At 40.4% G+C, this 14,338-nt stretch overlaps 2 protein-coding genes across 4 annotated transcripts in view; both read left to right on the top strand.

Moving 5' to 3' along the window:
* The window catches only part of LOC131952701 (organic cation transporter protein-like), a 35,625-nt gene that overhangs the window by 5,864 nt on the left and 15,423 nt on the right, over positions 1-14,338 (top strand). For both annotated transcript variants that reach the window (XM_059315475.1, XM_059315474.1), the window contains one exon: positions 156-310. In XM_059315475.1, coding sequence (XP_059171458.1) covers positions 156-310 — 155 coding nt within the window. The remainder of the gene's footprint in view (positions 1-155; positions 311-14,338) is intronic.
* Positions 898-6,775, top strand: LOC131952702 (organic cation transporter protein-like). Of its 2 annotated transcripts, none has more exons than XM_059315477.1 (7): positions 898-927; positions 1,892-2,176; positions 2,608-2,745; positions 3,611-3,702; positions 4,359-4,540; positions 5,526-5,677; positions 6,309-6,775. In XM_059315477.1, the coding sequence occupies exons 1-7, from the start codon at positions 920-922 to the stop codon at positions 6,391-6,393; spliced, it is 942 nt and encodes a 313-aa protein (XP_059171460.1). In that variant the 5' UTR covers positions 898-919; the 3' UTR covers positions 6,394-6,775. The 2 variants fall into 2 exon arrangements, with proteins under 2 accessions (XP_059171460.1, XP_059171459.1); XM_059315476.1 differs by lacking the exon at positions 898-927 and adding an exon at positions 985-1,013.

Raw genomic sequence — 14,338 nt, 5'->3', positions numbered from 1 at the left:
CAGACATGTAGGTATACCTGTCAGGGGTGTTGTAAATAAGTGTAAGATGAGTGTGTTCTACTATGTGAATGTAGGTGTTGGGTGTGTCATAATACATGTAGGCATAAGTGCCTGTTGTGTCGTACTTCTAGAAGTATTTCACGTTTCGTCCCTAGCATCGGCCGGAAGTTGAGTATGTTTGTGGCCATCGCCTTGGCAACCATCACCGGAACTGGGCTGGCGTTTGTCAACAACTTCGTTGGGTTTCTCATCCTCAACTTTTTTGTCGGCTCAACGGTAGCTGGTATCCTGCCGTCGGCAATTTTGATAGGCAAGTATGGCTGAATTATAAATATGACTGAAAGCCAACTTGACTGATTAGCAAACGTGACTGTCTTTAGCGGGAAACAGGGGTGGTGTTTTGATACAAGTAAATGTAAATAATTAATAATTAAGAAGGCACGTATAATGTTTCAAAGACATACTAATTTAAAAGTAACGGTCAAATGATTTAAGTACATTATGTGGTACACTTACGTCAACATATGAACAGTAGATCAGGTAAAAAAAAAAACCAACAAGATATTGAAAGTATTGTGTTTCTAAAACATATTGTTGATATTACTGTTATTTATTTATGTGAGTTTTATCATTTGGTGTGAAATAAATTAACTCTACTTCATCTGCCCATCTCTAAGTCTAGAGAGGAATCTTTCCTAATTTTTTTTACCATCAGGAGTGGAGCTGGTTGGACCCTCCAAACGGACCATCACCGCCATCTTGACCCACATGTTTTTCGCGTGCGGCGTTCTGTCAGTGGCTGGCCTGGGTTTTGTCACCAGAAGCTGGACACATCTCTTACTGGCTGTCACCCTGCCCAAACTGGCATGTTTTCTCATGTGGTGGTAAGTTCACCCTGCCCAAACTGGCATGTTTTCTCATGTGGTGGTAAGTTCACCCTGCCCAAACTGGCATGTTTTCTCATGTGGAGGTAAGTTTACCCTGCCCAAACTGGCATGTTTTCTCATGTGGTGGTAAGTTTTGTGTAATCTCACTCCTGAAAGCTATACACTCTCTTTCTTGAAATTTTTCTAGTACAACATTTTGAAATGTTCTACTTCATTTCATAAACCTTTCAATTAAATCATTGTTTTTGGCGAATGGATATGGTTAAGTATATAATAACTATATTACCCGGGAAAAACTCCACTACAGAAAACACGTGTATCTAAATGAATGGTTAGTCTCTATTTTTCCCCACGTTTTCTTTAACTTGCTTTCGCGTCTGTTTGTTTGTTTGTTTGTTTGTCTTTCCATCAAATCTTGCGATCGAAATTTCGGGCACTTCCCAGTTAGCTAGCGCGCTGAAATTTTCAGGGTTTCCGATGACAATACAATATTCAATTATTATTATTACTAAATTGATCCATGTAAAAATATTTTATTGATCATTTTAGACTCCTATTGATTTGTACAAAAAAGGGACATAACCTAGTAATTGTAATTTGATAAATACAAGGTTAAGTACTTTCCCTCTTCTGGCTTACTGAAAAACAAATGAAAAATCATGAAGGAGCGAGCTTTTCTACTTTTTAGTTCAATCAGAAAACGTGTTTCTTTTTAATTTCTAATGATAATTATGAGAAAAAAATAATTATACTTGAAACTACTTGCTCTAGCTTAATACCCCCTCGCACCTCCCTATCACCAGTTGTAGTACGTTTTATTAGTACCTAGCATAAAGATACAACATGACAAATGTTTACTGGCTTGGAAATAAAACAAATACCTATTGGGGAAAAAAATCTTTGTAGTTATAAGCTTTGTCACAAGCCCACAAACAAACCAACAAACAATTACAACAGCCATTTTGATATTTTAAAAAGCTTAAAATTTACCCAATGCCTGACAGGTTTGTTCCCGAGTCGCCGAGGTGGCAGATCCAGAAAGGGCAGTACGCCAAAGCTCGCCAGACGCTGGCGCACGCCGCCAGGGTTAACGGCAACAAGGTGCCCGAGTCTGTGCTGGACGAGGTTATGCCCCTTGAGCACCGCCACGACAAGCTCCTGGTGAACGGTGTCAAGGGCAACAACTCCTGCACGAAGACGTCAAGAGACGAGAAAGTCCAATCTCGGTTTCTGGACGTTTTTAAAAGTCCAGCTTTGCTTTTAAGGGTCGTTATCATCTTTTTCAACTGGTAAGCAATCAACTGCTTTTTAACATGCATGTGTAGAATAGGTATATTTATTGAATAACTTGTATGTTTGGGTTCGGGATTTAGGTTTATTTTATGATGGATGCAACCTCAAGTTATTAGTGTATCTACTTACTGAAGTAATTAGTGTATCTACTTAAGAATTACTTTAAATATGTAGATTTTTAAAATTCTAGACGGTTTATATAATATATTACATGTGAGTTTACGCAAACTTCTAAATACACCTCTTCTTTAGCTCTACTTGGTTGCTATTCAGAAATTTAAGATTATTTCAAGGTTATTTTAATATTTTGGATATCTATAGTAGTTTTGTGAGCAGATTTGCCCTTTATCCTCTGCAGGTTTGTCAGCGGTCTCGCCTACTTTACATTCTGTAGTTTTGTGCGTATATTTGCCCTATATCTTCGCAGGTTTGTCAGCGGACTGGCCTACTTTGGACTGAACTACAACATCGGCAACTTGGGGACAGGCAGCATCTTTCTCAACTTTTTTCTGTCCGGCCTGGTCGAGTTTCCTGGTCATCTCTTTACTGTGCTGGCAGCTGACAGGTGACATACGGGTTTCTTACTGTCATGACACGTACTGACATGACATGCATGACACTTCCTGACATCTATAACACTTCCAGACATAACATGCATGATACTTCATGACATTTATGACATTCCCCGACTTGACACTTCTTGTCTTAACAACACTTGGTATGACATTAAATGTTTGACGTTGTTAAGTCCTACAAACTTCAATACAGTTTAAGGCTAGTAAGAATACGGCCGCAAGATATCCTATTTTATCCTGGTGTTTATGTTTACCCAACAGGATAGGCCGCAAGATATCCTATTTTATCCTGGTGTTTATGTTTACCCAACAGGATAGGCCGCAAGATATCCTATTTTATCCTTATGTTAACGTCCCACAGGATAGGCCGCAAGGTATCCTATTTTATCCTTATGTTTATGTCCCACATGATAGGCCGCAAGATATCCTATTGTATCCTTATGTTTACGTCCCACAGGATAGGCCGCAAGATATCCTATTGTATCCGTATGTTTATGTTTATCCCACAGGATAGGCCGCAAGATATCCTGATTTTATCCTTATGTTTACGTCCCACAGGATAGGCCGCAAGATATCCTATTTTATCCTTATGTTTACGTCCCACAGGATAGGCCGCAAGATATCCTATTTTATCCTTATGTTTACGTCCCACAGGATAGGCCGCAAGATATCCTATTTTATCCTTATGTTTACGTCCCACAGGATAGGCCGCAAGATATCCTATTTTATCCTTATGTTTATGTCCCACAGGATAGGCCGCAAGATGTGCCACTTTCTCCTTATGTTTATGTTTATCCCACAGGATAGACCGCAAGATGTGCCACTTTATCCTTATGTTTAGTTTACGTCCCACAGGATAGGCCGCAAGATGTGCCACTTTCTCCTGATGTTTGTCTGTGGAGTTGCCTGCCTGTGTTCTGTCCTCTCCATTGTGTTCGCCCCTGCAGGTCAGACTTGGATTTATTTTTAGATTTACGGAAATACTTTCTGGTAAGGGAAACAACACAGAAATTGTTGGGGTCATCCATAAATGATGTCACGCTTTTTTATGCTAGTAGCCTCCCCTTTTTCCCATTGTCACACATCGTCACAAACCCCCCCCCCCCCCCCCCCCCCACCAATCACAAAGGCGTCACACCTCAAACTACAACCATCACACCCCTTCCTTCAAAATTGAAGTTATTTTTTTTTAATATCTATTTTATCAAATTTTTTTACTGATCTTGGCCAACTTTAATAATATAAATCAATGTATGTTACAAATTACAGCAGAAAAATATTTTTAAAACAGGGAACCGCAATTTAAAAAAAAAAATTCTAAAATAACTTTTTAAAATACAAAAGTTTATTCTCACAGATTCTGAGCTTCCTCCCCCTTCCCTGATCACAATACGTCACAAAATTTCGCCCCCCCCCCATTCCCCATTGTCACTATAGTGTGATGTCGTTAATGGACGACCCCTTTTGTCAAAAAAGAAAGTTTTATTAAAACTGATTTTATAAAATCTCTAACATAATACAACCACAATAATTTAGAAAACGTATTTGAACGTACAACTTTAAAAAAAAAATTGAAAAAAAAAACTGTGTTGGAATGTTTCAGACCTTCAGTGGATCACGGTTATGTTCGCCATGATAGGCAAGCTTGGTGCCGCTGGAGTTATGGGGACTGTGTACATGTACTCTATTGAAGTCTTCCCCACCTCGCTCAGGAACTCCGCCATTGGAGTCTGTTCCTGTTGGGCTAGGGTCGGCTCCATGCTGGCTCCTTACATGGCGGCTCAGGTAACTAACTCACCTGTGTAGTGGCTCATGGGACGGTGGCTCCTTACATGGCGGCTCAGGTAAGGCTTGCATAACTCACCTGTGTAGTGGCTCATGGGACGGTGACTCCTTACATGGCGGCTCAGGTAACTAACTCACCTGTGTAGTGGCTCATGGGACGGTGGCTCCTTACATGGCGGCTCAGGTAACTAACTCACCTGTGTAGTGGCTCATGGGACGGTGGCTCCTTACATGGCGGCTCAGGTAACTAACTCACCTGTGTAGTGGCTCATGGGACGGTGGCTCCTTACATGGCGGCTCAGGTAACTAACTCACCTGTGTAGTGGCTCATGGGACGGTGGCTCCTTACATGGCGGCTCAGGTAACTAACTCACCTGTATAGTGGCTCATGGGACGGTGGCTCCTTACATGGCGGCTCAGGTAACTAACTCACCTGTGTAGTGGCTCATGGGACGGTGGCTCCTTACATGGCGGCTCAGGTAACTAACTCACCTGTGTAGTGGCTCATGGGACGGTGGCTCCTTACATGGCGGCTCAGGTAATTAACTCACCTGTGTAGTGGCTCATGGGAGGGTGGCTCCTTACATGGCGGCTCAGGTAACTAACTCACCTGTGTAGTGGCTCATGGGACGGTGGCTCCTTACATGGCGGCTCAGGTAACTAACTCACCTGTGTAGTGGCTCATGGGACGGTGGCTCCTTACATGGCGGCTCAGGTAATTAACTCACCTGTGTAGTGGCTCATGGGAGGGTGGCTCCTTACATGGCGGCTCAGGTAACTAACTCACCTGTGTAGTGGCTCATGGGACGGTGGCTCCTTACATGGCGGCTCAGGTAACTAACTCACCTGTGTAGTGGCTCATGGGACGGTGGCTCCTTACAAGGCGGCTCAGATTTATTGTTGTTGAAACTTCGTCGGTCTCGTGTATTGAACCATTTCAATCAAGGCTGGATGTCAACGATAACTCTGTTTATTTTATTCTCAGGGGGCCAGAACTGTGGGAGTTTTGGGGAGTAGCGTCCCCTTGTTGGTCTGTGGTTGTCTGGCTCTCGCTGCCTCGTTCATGTTCTTTGTTTTACCTGAGACCATGAACCAGAAACTGCCGGAAACTATCGGTGATATGATGGAACTGACCAGGTAAGACAATGGCCAGGGGTGTAGTAGGCCCTACTCCTCTTATACTAGAAATGACCAGGTCCTACTATCAATGGTATGATAGAACTGACCAAAAAATAAAATGCCCAGGTTTATCAGGATGGATGTGGTGATGTAACTAAATGGTTTGACACGGTTCTACACTGCGGGTGACAGTTGTATACATATCTACAGGGCGATACAAATGAGATTCTGTATCTAACATGTGGGGGATGCGGTGGTTAAAAACAAAGCCGATTTATTTACCGTTATTGAGATCATCTAGGAGCATTAATGACAGGGAGAGGGTATGTGGATGGGTGTGGAGGGGTGTTGATGGGTATGGATAGGTATGGAGGGGGTGTCGATTGGTTTGGAGGGGACGTGATGGGGATGTAGAGGGGGTGTGGGTGTGAATGGGTGTGGAGGGGGTGTTGATGGGGTGTGGAGGGGGAAGCCCTTTCAGTGACCGAGCTAGACAACACACCGTACCCTACCGGCGTGACACACTACACAAACTGTGATATTATAACACCATTAGTTTTAAAATCTCAGGTGTTTATAAAAATGTCATGTTAAATAAAACAACTTAGAGTATAAAGTATAAACAAATAACTCTATTTTCAATATCCAGGAAACCAAAATGTGCTCATAAGGATAAACCAATGAAAGTTGAAATCGATGTGGCATCACCAGCACTGCTGGATAATGTATCGTGATGTTGCCTGAAGATGCTGAAGTCGACGTTTTCTGAAGATGTTGAAGTCGATGCTGTCTATAGATGTTAAGGATGATGTTTCCTAAAGATGTTGAAGCTAATGTATCGTGATGTTGTCAGAAGATGTTGACTAAGAGGAGCCTACCATGTTTTCATTATTTCTGCTACTTGCAGATATTTTTGGTTGACAAAAAAATGTAACTGATGAACATAATTGATCTATTTTATGTACATTGTATAGATACTATTTTTATTGCACATTTTTAAATTCTCATGTTTACATTGCGTTTTTAATTTTTTTATATCAAGGTAATATAATACCTTTGAATTGTTTGATGGCTATTTTTATGCATTGAACAGATTCTGTTTTATGTTTTGGTTATTTGATCGTTAATTACTAAGTTCTGTATTTGATAAAATACTTTGATAAAAAACGTTAAGATTATACAGTTATATCAAATCCTTGTAAAAATCCTTGTGAAAATGCATGTGATTGGGTCAATGGTTTGCTTACAAGAATACTTCTATTTTAATCTCTTTGTGTATATATAACTTCAAGTGCAATGGGAAGCTATTTGTACTAAATACTTAACAGATAAACTAAATTCATGGTTATGTCCCTTTACGGAGTGGTTGAAACTGTATGTGTGTGACCTGCGCACAATGAATATGTTGATGTGAACTTTAACAACCTGAATCAGTATGTGGTACAGGGTAAACAGTACACAACTAGTAGGGACTTAACATATACTATAAATTAACAGGACATAATAACACATTTTTAAAAACAGTAAAAAAAAAACATCAACAAAAAACCTTATAACTAATATTATTATGATAATCAACGTTGGCGAAGGAGATATTCAAAATGCTAATAATTCAAAATTACATCAATTCTCAAATTAGGCAGATTCCAGAATAAGTGAGGATATTTTTAGTAACATTTGAAAACTTAATTTAAACCACGTGACAACCACAATTACGATTAACTACATACAGATCAGGCGGATTTATTTTAAAGCGAATTGTCTTTGTAATTTACAGGAGAGAGAACCATGTCAAGAAATGATTTGACAGCCTGAAGAAACAGCGCCAAGAAGGTAAAAACGGAACATCAACAACAGGCGTAACAAAACGTGATGTGGTGTCATGTCATGGTGACATGATTATCTCTGGCGCTGAAAAACAACCGTCCAACCGTCAGATCGTCTTCTGAGCTAAAGGTCAGGTTGACCTGATAAAAACAAAAAACAAGTGCTTTTTTTTTTATCTAAACAACTGAATTGTTGACCGACCGAAAGATGACCAGGTCATGTGACAGCACACACACACTCATACACACACACACACACACACACACATATATATATATATATATATATATATATATATATATATATATATATATATATATATAAATTATATATATATACTAGCGTACCCGTCCCCGCGTGTTGCCGCGGGAATAAAAGAAAGTCTGTCTAAATATATAAGAAAGGTTTCATCAATGCGTTACCAATCATATATTTTTAGGCGCCTGACCTTATTTTGTAAAAGTGAGTTATTTAAATGTAAACAATGCCTGCGCTTGAATCATAAATATCGGGACCCGAGTTTCCCTTTACTACCGCATGAAAACTTGGAGCCTCCGTTTACACTACCGCAGGGGTGCCGCGTTTTAAGGAGCCAGGGGCCGTACGCATAATTTAGTTAACGTTTGTAACGCCCCATCCTATCCATTGTCTATCACACTGTTTAGACCAAACGTAGTCGCCAAAGCGCTCACGGGAAAGACCAGGGCGCCAAATCAAATCCTGCCGGGGGGGGGGGAAGCCCATGCAAAATTAAATTCCCACCACCACCCACCCACCCGGATAAACTGTGTCGAACCGCAATCGTCTTTTATTTTTATATACCGTAGATAGAGAAAAATACCACCATCCCGTGGCGCCGCCCTTGCGACATTAAAAATGTTTTTTTACAGAGCCCTTCCCCAGAGTGTTCTCATGAAGTCACCAACGTTTGATGGCGATCGGATGGATGGTGACAAACCAAAATAGTTTTTTATTTTTACATACTGTATATAGAGAAAAATCGCACCCTCCCGTGGCGCCGCCCTTGCGAAATTATAAAAAATATTTTTTGCAGAACCCTTCCATGTAGTGTTCTTATCAACTCCCCAAACTTTGATATCGATCGGATGAATGGTGTGAAACTGCAATCGACTTTTATTTTTTATATACTGTATATTGAGATACATCACACCCTCCCGTGGCGCCGCCCCTGCAAAATTAAAATTATTTTTTTTACAGAACCCTTCCCCACTGTGTTCTAATGAACTCATCAAAGTTTGATGGCGATCGGATGAATGGTGTCAAACCAAAATCGACTTTTATTTTTACATACTGTATATAGAGAAAAATCGCATCCTCCCGTGGAGCCGCCCTTGCGAAAATTAAATTTTTTTTTTTTGCAGAACTTTAAGGTAGTGTTCTAATCAACTCCCCAAAGTCTCATGCCTATCGGATGAACGGTGGAAAACCAAAATCGACTTTTATTTTTATATAGCGCTAAAAGAAAAAAAAATAAATCGCGCCCTACCGGGGCGCCACCCCTGCGAATTCGAAATTTTTTTTTCTAAGAAACCTTTCCAGAAATATTCACAACAACTTCCCAAAGTTTCATGGCGATGTGATGAGAGGTGTAATAATGCATAAAAGACAGACAGACAGACACACAGACAAACATACATTGCTTTTTATATATATAGATAGATAGATATAGATAGATGTACATTAATTTTGTAATGTAATTTTACTGTTCTGAATTTGACTGGTTTTTCTACATCATTATAGTAATCACTGTAACACACGACATTGATAGGACCTTCAATATAACACGACATTGACACTAACATCAATATAAATGTAACACGACATTGACACCACCATTAACATAACACGTCGTTGACACCACCATTAACATAACACGTCGTTGACACCACCATCAATATAACACGACATTGACACTACTATCAATATAACACGACGTTAACACCACCATCAATATAACACGACATTGACACTACCATCAATATAACACGAAATTGGCAACACCATCAGTATTAGACGACGTTGACACCACCATCAATATAAATATAACACGACATTGACACTACCATCAATATAACACGACATTAACAACAGCTTGAAGCTGACTCCGAAAAACAGTAACACCAAGAAAAAAATATTTAAAAAAAAATAATGTTGACTTAGTAGTAATAACGCGTACTGTTCTTTTTTTATAGCTATTACATGTTGTTTATAAATTATTTCTTGGATAAAATTACCGTTAACCCATACCACGGTACCAACGCAGTGCGTCACCAAATTAAATAAACCATGACAATTTAAAACCTTGCCTTGACAGTCTCACCGGCAAATAGTTTGTGTGCGCATGCGTGAGCTTCTGTCCTAGTTTATCAACATCGCTGCAGTTGTTATTCACCACAAGATTTCCGGCTAGCGGCTAGGGACGGTGTTTCTTTTGTGGGAGCTCCTGTTTTATTTTTCTCTCTTGTAATGGTCAGTAGATTTAAGACACGATTTATTTTATCACAGGGGATACTTAAATACGTGACCGTGGGTAGGTTGATGGGAAAGGTGGGGGGGGGGTGATTTACTGTTTCTCAACTTTTACAATGCAGCAATGATGGTTGCCATGGAGACAAAACTTGTTGCCGAGGTCAACAATAGAGATAGGTGTTGGTATTAAAAGGCTGAGTGGGGTTGAGTGTGTGTGTGTGTGTGTGGTGGGGGAGGGGGCAGGGGGATTGTCTTTAAAATCCCTCGCTATGTGGCCTTGGAGTAGGATCTGTAATATAAGCGGGCTGGTAGTGTGTCAGTCCTTCCTTCCTTCCTTCCTTCCGTCATCGCTATAACTTTTGGAACCATAAAAGTAAACATCGCACTATGCAGTGCTTTTCAGTGCATTGCAGTATCTTATTATAACCAATAGAGTAGGGTTTGTTTATATAACGACATAAAGTTATTTTATTTAAAACACTGTTTTTACTCTTTCACATAACGTCAAGAAAATATTAAATACACGCACACTGCTAAAACATATTAAAAAGATTAATGTCAAATATCATTTTCGTTTAGATTCTCAGAAAAAAGTGGATACATTTTAATAACATAATAACAGTAGGGTAGAAATATTTAATTAATTTAACTCTTTTATCTAATTTTGACAAGGGAGGTAATTTAAAAATAAATTTAACTCACGCTAATAAAAAAAAATGTGAGTGCAAATCTACGGACGTCCTAGAAGGATTTAGTGTTGCAATAATATAATTAGCAAAATGTGAATGCAAAACTGAAAAAAGGCGTGAATTGATAAAGTGCAATATGGTAGGTAAAACACTGATATTTTAAATGCTGCCAATTATTTATTGTATGCAATGAACGTATTGTTTAATAATTATTATTCTATCTTTCGCTTTGCGTACAAGCTGGGGTTTTTATAGTCGTTCACTAAATCGGGCGTCTCAAAATCACTATTTTTTTTGTTTTTGTTTTTCGGTGTTAACAGATGGTGACATTTTAGAATTATAGTATAGAGAATGCTGGGTGCAGACGCCTGGGAAAGCGTGTTTTTCGGTGGTGATTCTAATTGCATTGCCAATGTGATTTCTTAGAACCATAAAAGTAAACACCACTTGCCGTACATTTATTTGCATCGCATGTTTTATTGTAAGTTTTGGAGTAGGATCTATTTATGTGACTTAATTTTTTTTTATGCTGGAAAGGCTCTCTTTGGGCTCGGACGCCTTGGAAAGGATAGTGTTCGGTGGTGATTCTAATGTTGTGGTTGTGGTTGTGTTGTGGTTGTGTTGTGGTTGTGTTGTGGTTGTGTTGTGGTTGTGTTTTGGTTGTGTTGTGGTTGTGTTGTGGTTGTGTTGTGTTGTGGTTATGTTGTGGTTGTGTTGTGGTTGTGTTGTGGTTGTGTTGTGGTTGTATTGTGGTTGTGGTTGTATTGTGGTTGTATTGTGGTTGTATTGTGGTTGTGTTGTGGTTGTGTTGTGGTTGTGTTGTGGTTGTGTTGTGGTTGTGTTGTGGTTGTGTTGTGTTGTGGTTGTGTTGTGGTTGTGTTGTGGTTGTTTTGTGGTTGTCTTGTGGCTGTGTTGTGGCTGTGTTGTGGCTGTGTTGTGGTGTTGTAGTGGTTGTGTTGTGGTTGTGTTGTGGTTGTGTTGTGGTTGCGTTGTGGTTGTGTTTTCTTTGTTTTGTTCTGTTCCCAAGTTGGTACATTTAAAAAAGTTTTACCGTGGCGGAGCACGGGTATGCAGCTAGTATACATATAAGGTCATTGTTCAGGCTGACGTTAATGTATATAACCTGTACTTAACACTAAGGTTAGCAGTGGCGTGGCTAGGATTATACTTCACATTTAGGTAAGTAGTGGCGCAGCTAAGTTATACGCAACACTAAAGGTAGCATTAAAGTAGCTAGGGTTATAGTTGTTATTAAATATTTCAATAAGAATCATAATTATAAAAGTTAACAGTAAGTCTATATTTCCAAGTTTTGAAAAATTAGTAGTTTATTTTTTTGCAGTCCGTTCTTATTGAAGTTAACATCCCATACGATCATACGACTAAAATGCAGTCAGTAGCTTGCACTTTGAACTCTACGAGACAATTATCTGCCCCTTTTTAACGTTCGTGTTGGGAAGACAGACATGCAAACATTGGTGAACACAACTCACCCAAATGATTGAGTAGCGCTACTAGTTAATCTGATTACCTCCCTTTTAGACATTGGACATAGTCATCTTTATATTAAATTTTAAGGATAAATTGAATATTTAATTAGACAAAAATCTAGATATTTCTACGTTGTCATCGGAGACAAATATATCAGGAACAAATGGCTGTATAGAAGTGGGTCCAAAGTGAGTAACCAGATGTGCCACAAACCAATAAAATAAACCCATGCTGACTAAAAAAAAAAAGAAATGTTTACGTATGTGGCATAAATCGCTGCAGTCGGACATAGGAGTAGTATAAAAAAATTTACTGTAACGAATGCATTAGACAAGGATTTGACGCCATTGTTTCCAAGTTGCAGGCGATTTAATTCCCAGCTGATGCAGTAATGGGACAAGCCAAATAAGAAAACAGAATAAAAAACCGAACCGAATAGTTACTTCAATATCTGCCGTTTTCAGACGACTAACAGGATGTTGTTTGATGACGTCATCAAGCACGTTGGCGAGTTCGGCCTGTACCAGAAAAGGGTTTACTTCCTGCTGTGTTTGGTGACCATCTCTCATGGTATGAACCTAGTGGTGCTGGTGTACATCATGTACACACCTCGACACAGGTGAGTGGACACATCTAGACACAGGTGAGTGGACACATCTAGACACAGGTGAGTGGACATATCTAGACACAGGTGAGTGGACACATCTAGACACAGGTGAGTGGACACATCTAGACACAGGTGAGTGGACACATCTAGACACAGGTGAGTGGACACAGGTGAGTGGACACATCTAGACACAGGTGAGTGGACACATCTAGACACAGGTGAGTGGACACATCTAGACACAGGTGAGTGGACACATCTAGACACAGGTGAGTGGACACTCCTAGACCAACCAACCAACAAAGCAACCAACCAACCGACCGACCAACCAACCAACCGACAGACAGACCAACCAACCAACCAACCAACCAACCAACCAACAGACCAACCAACCAACCAACCAACCAACCAACCAACCAACCAACCAACCAACCGACCAACCAACCAACCGACAGACAGACCAACCAACCAACCAACCAACCAACCAACCAACCAACCAACCAACTTGATTATCCTTGTATCCACACCAGATGTGTTATCCCGGGATATCTGAACGACACCTATCACGTGACGTCAACCGAGCATGAACAGGCCCGCAACCAATGGATACCACCAGACGACTCGTGTTCAGTGTATAGCACCATCAGCAGCACCATCGCCAATAGCACCATCAGCAGCACCATCAGCAGCACCACCAATAGCACCAGCACCATGGACACGACCACTATTGGGATGAACGCTACCACAGTCAAGTGTGACACCTGGGTATATGACCAGTCGGTGTTTTACAACACAGCCGTCAGTCAGGTATGACTTTATAACACCTGCCAGTCAGGTATGACTTAATAACATCGTTAGTCAGGTGGGACTTTTAATACAGCCGTGATTTTGCTATTCAAGACACTAAGTCACTAATAAGATTAACCTTAATCCAGCCACTAATGAGATTAACCTTGATTCCCCCCCCCCCCCCCAGTTTAACCTGGTCTGTGACAGCGCACACCAGGCGTCTCACGCTGTGATGATCTTCTACGGCGGTTTTCTGATTGGCACTCTGGTCATGGGGGCTGTCTCAGACATGTAGGTATAGCTGTCAGACATGTAGGTATAGCTGTCAGACATGTAGGTATAGCTGTCAGACATGTAGGTATAGCTGTCAGACATGTAGGTATAGCTGTCAGACATGTAGGTATAGCTGTAAGACATGTAGGTATAGCTGTCAGACATGTAGGTATAGCTGTAAGACATGTAGGTATAGCTGTCAGATATGTAGGTATAGCTGTAAGACATGTAGGTATAGCTGTCAGACATGTCTGTCAGGCATGTAGGTATAGCTGTCAGACATGTAGGTATAGCTGTCAGACATGTAGGTATAGCTGTCAGATATGTAGGTATAGCTGTCAGACATGTAGGTATAGCTGTCAGACATGTAGGTATAGCTGTCAGACATGTAGGTATAGCTGTCAGACATGTAGGTATAGCTGTCAGACATGTAGGTATAGCTGTCAGACATGTAGGTGTAGCTGTCAGACATGTAGGTATAGCTGTCAGACGTGTAGGTATAGCTGTCAGACATGT

This window comes from Physella acuta, unplaced genomic scaffold (assembly GCF_028476545.2).
Source record: "Physella acuta isolate Inbredline_101_S28 unplaced genomic scaffold, ASM2847654v3 ptg000889l, whole genome shotgun sequence".
NCBI classification, from domain to species: domain Eukaryota; kingdom Metazoa; phylum Mollusca; class Gastropoda; family Physidae; genus Physella; species Physella acuta.
Note: the sequence above shows the minus strand (reverse complement) of the source record. Positions and strands in the feature narration are given on the sequence as shown.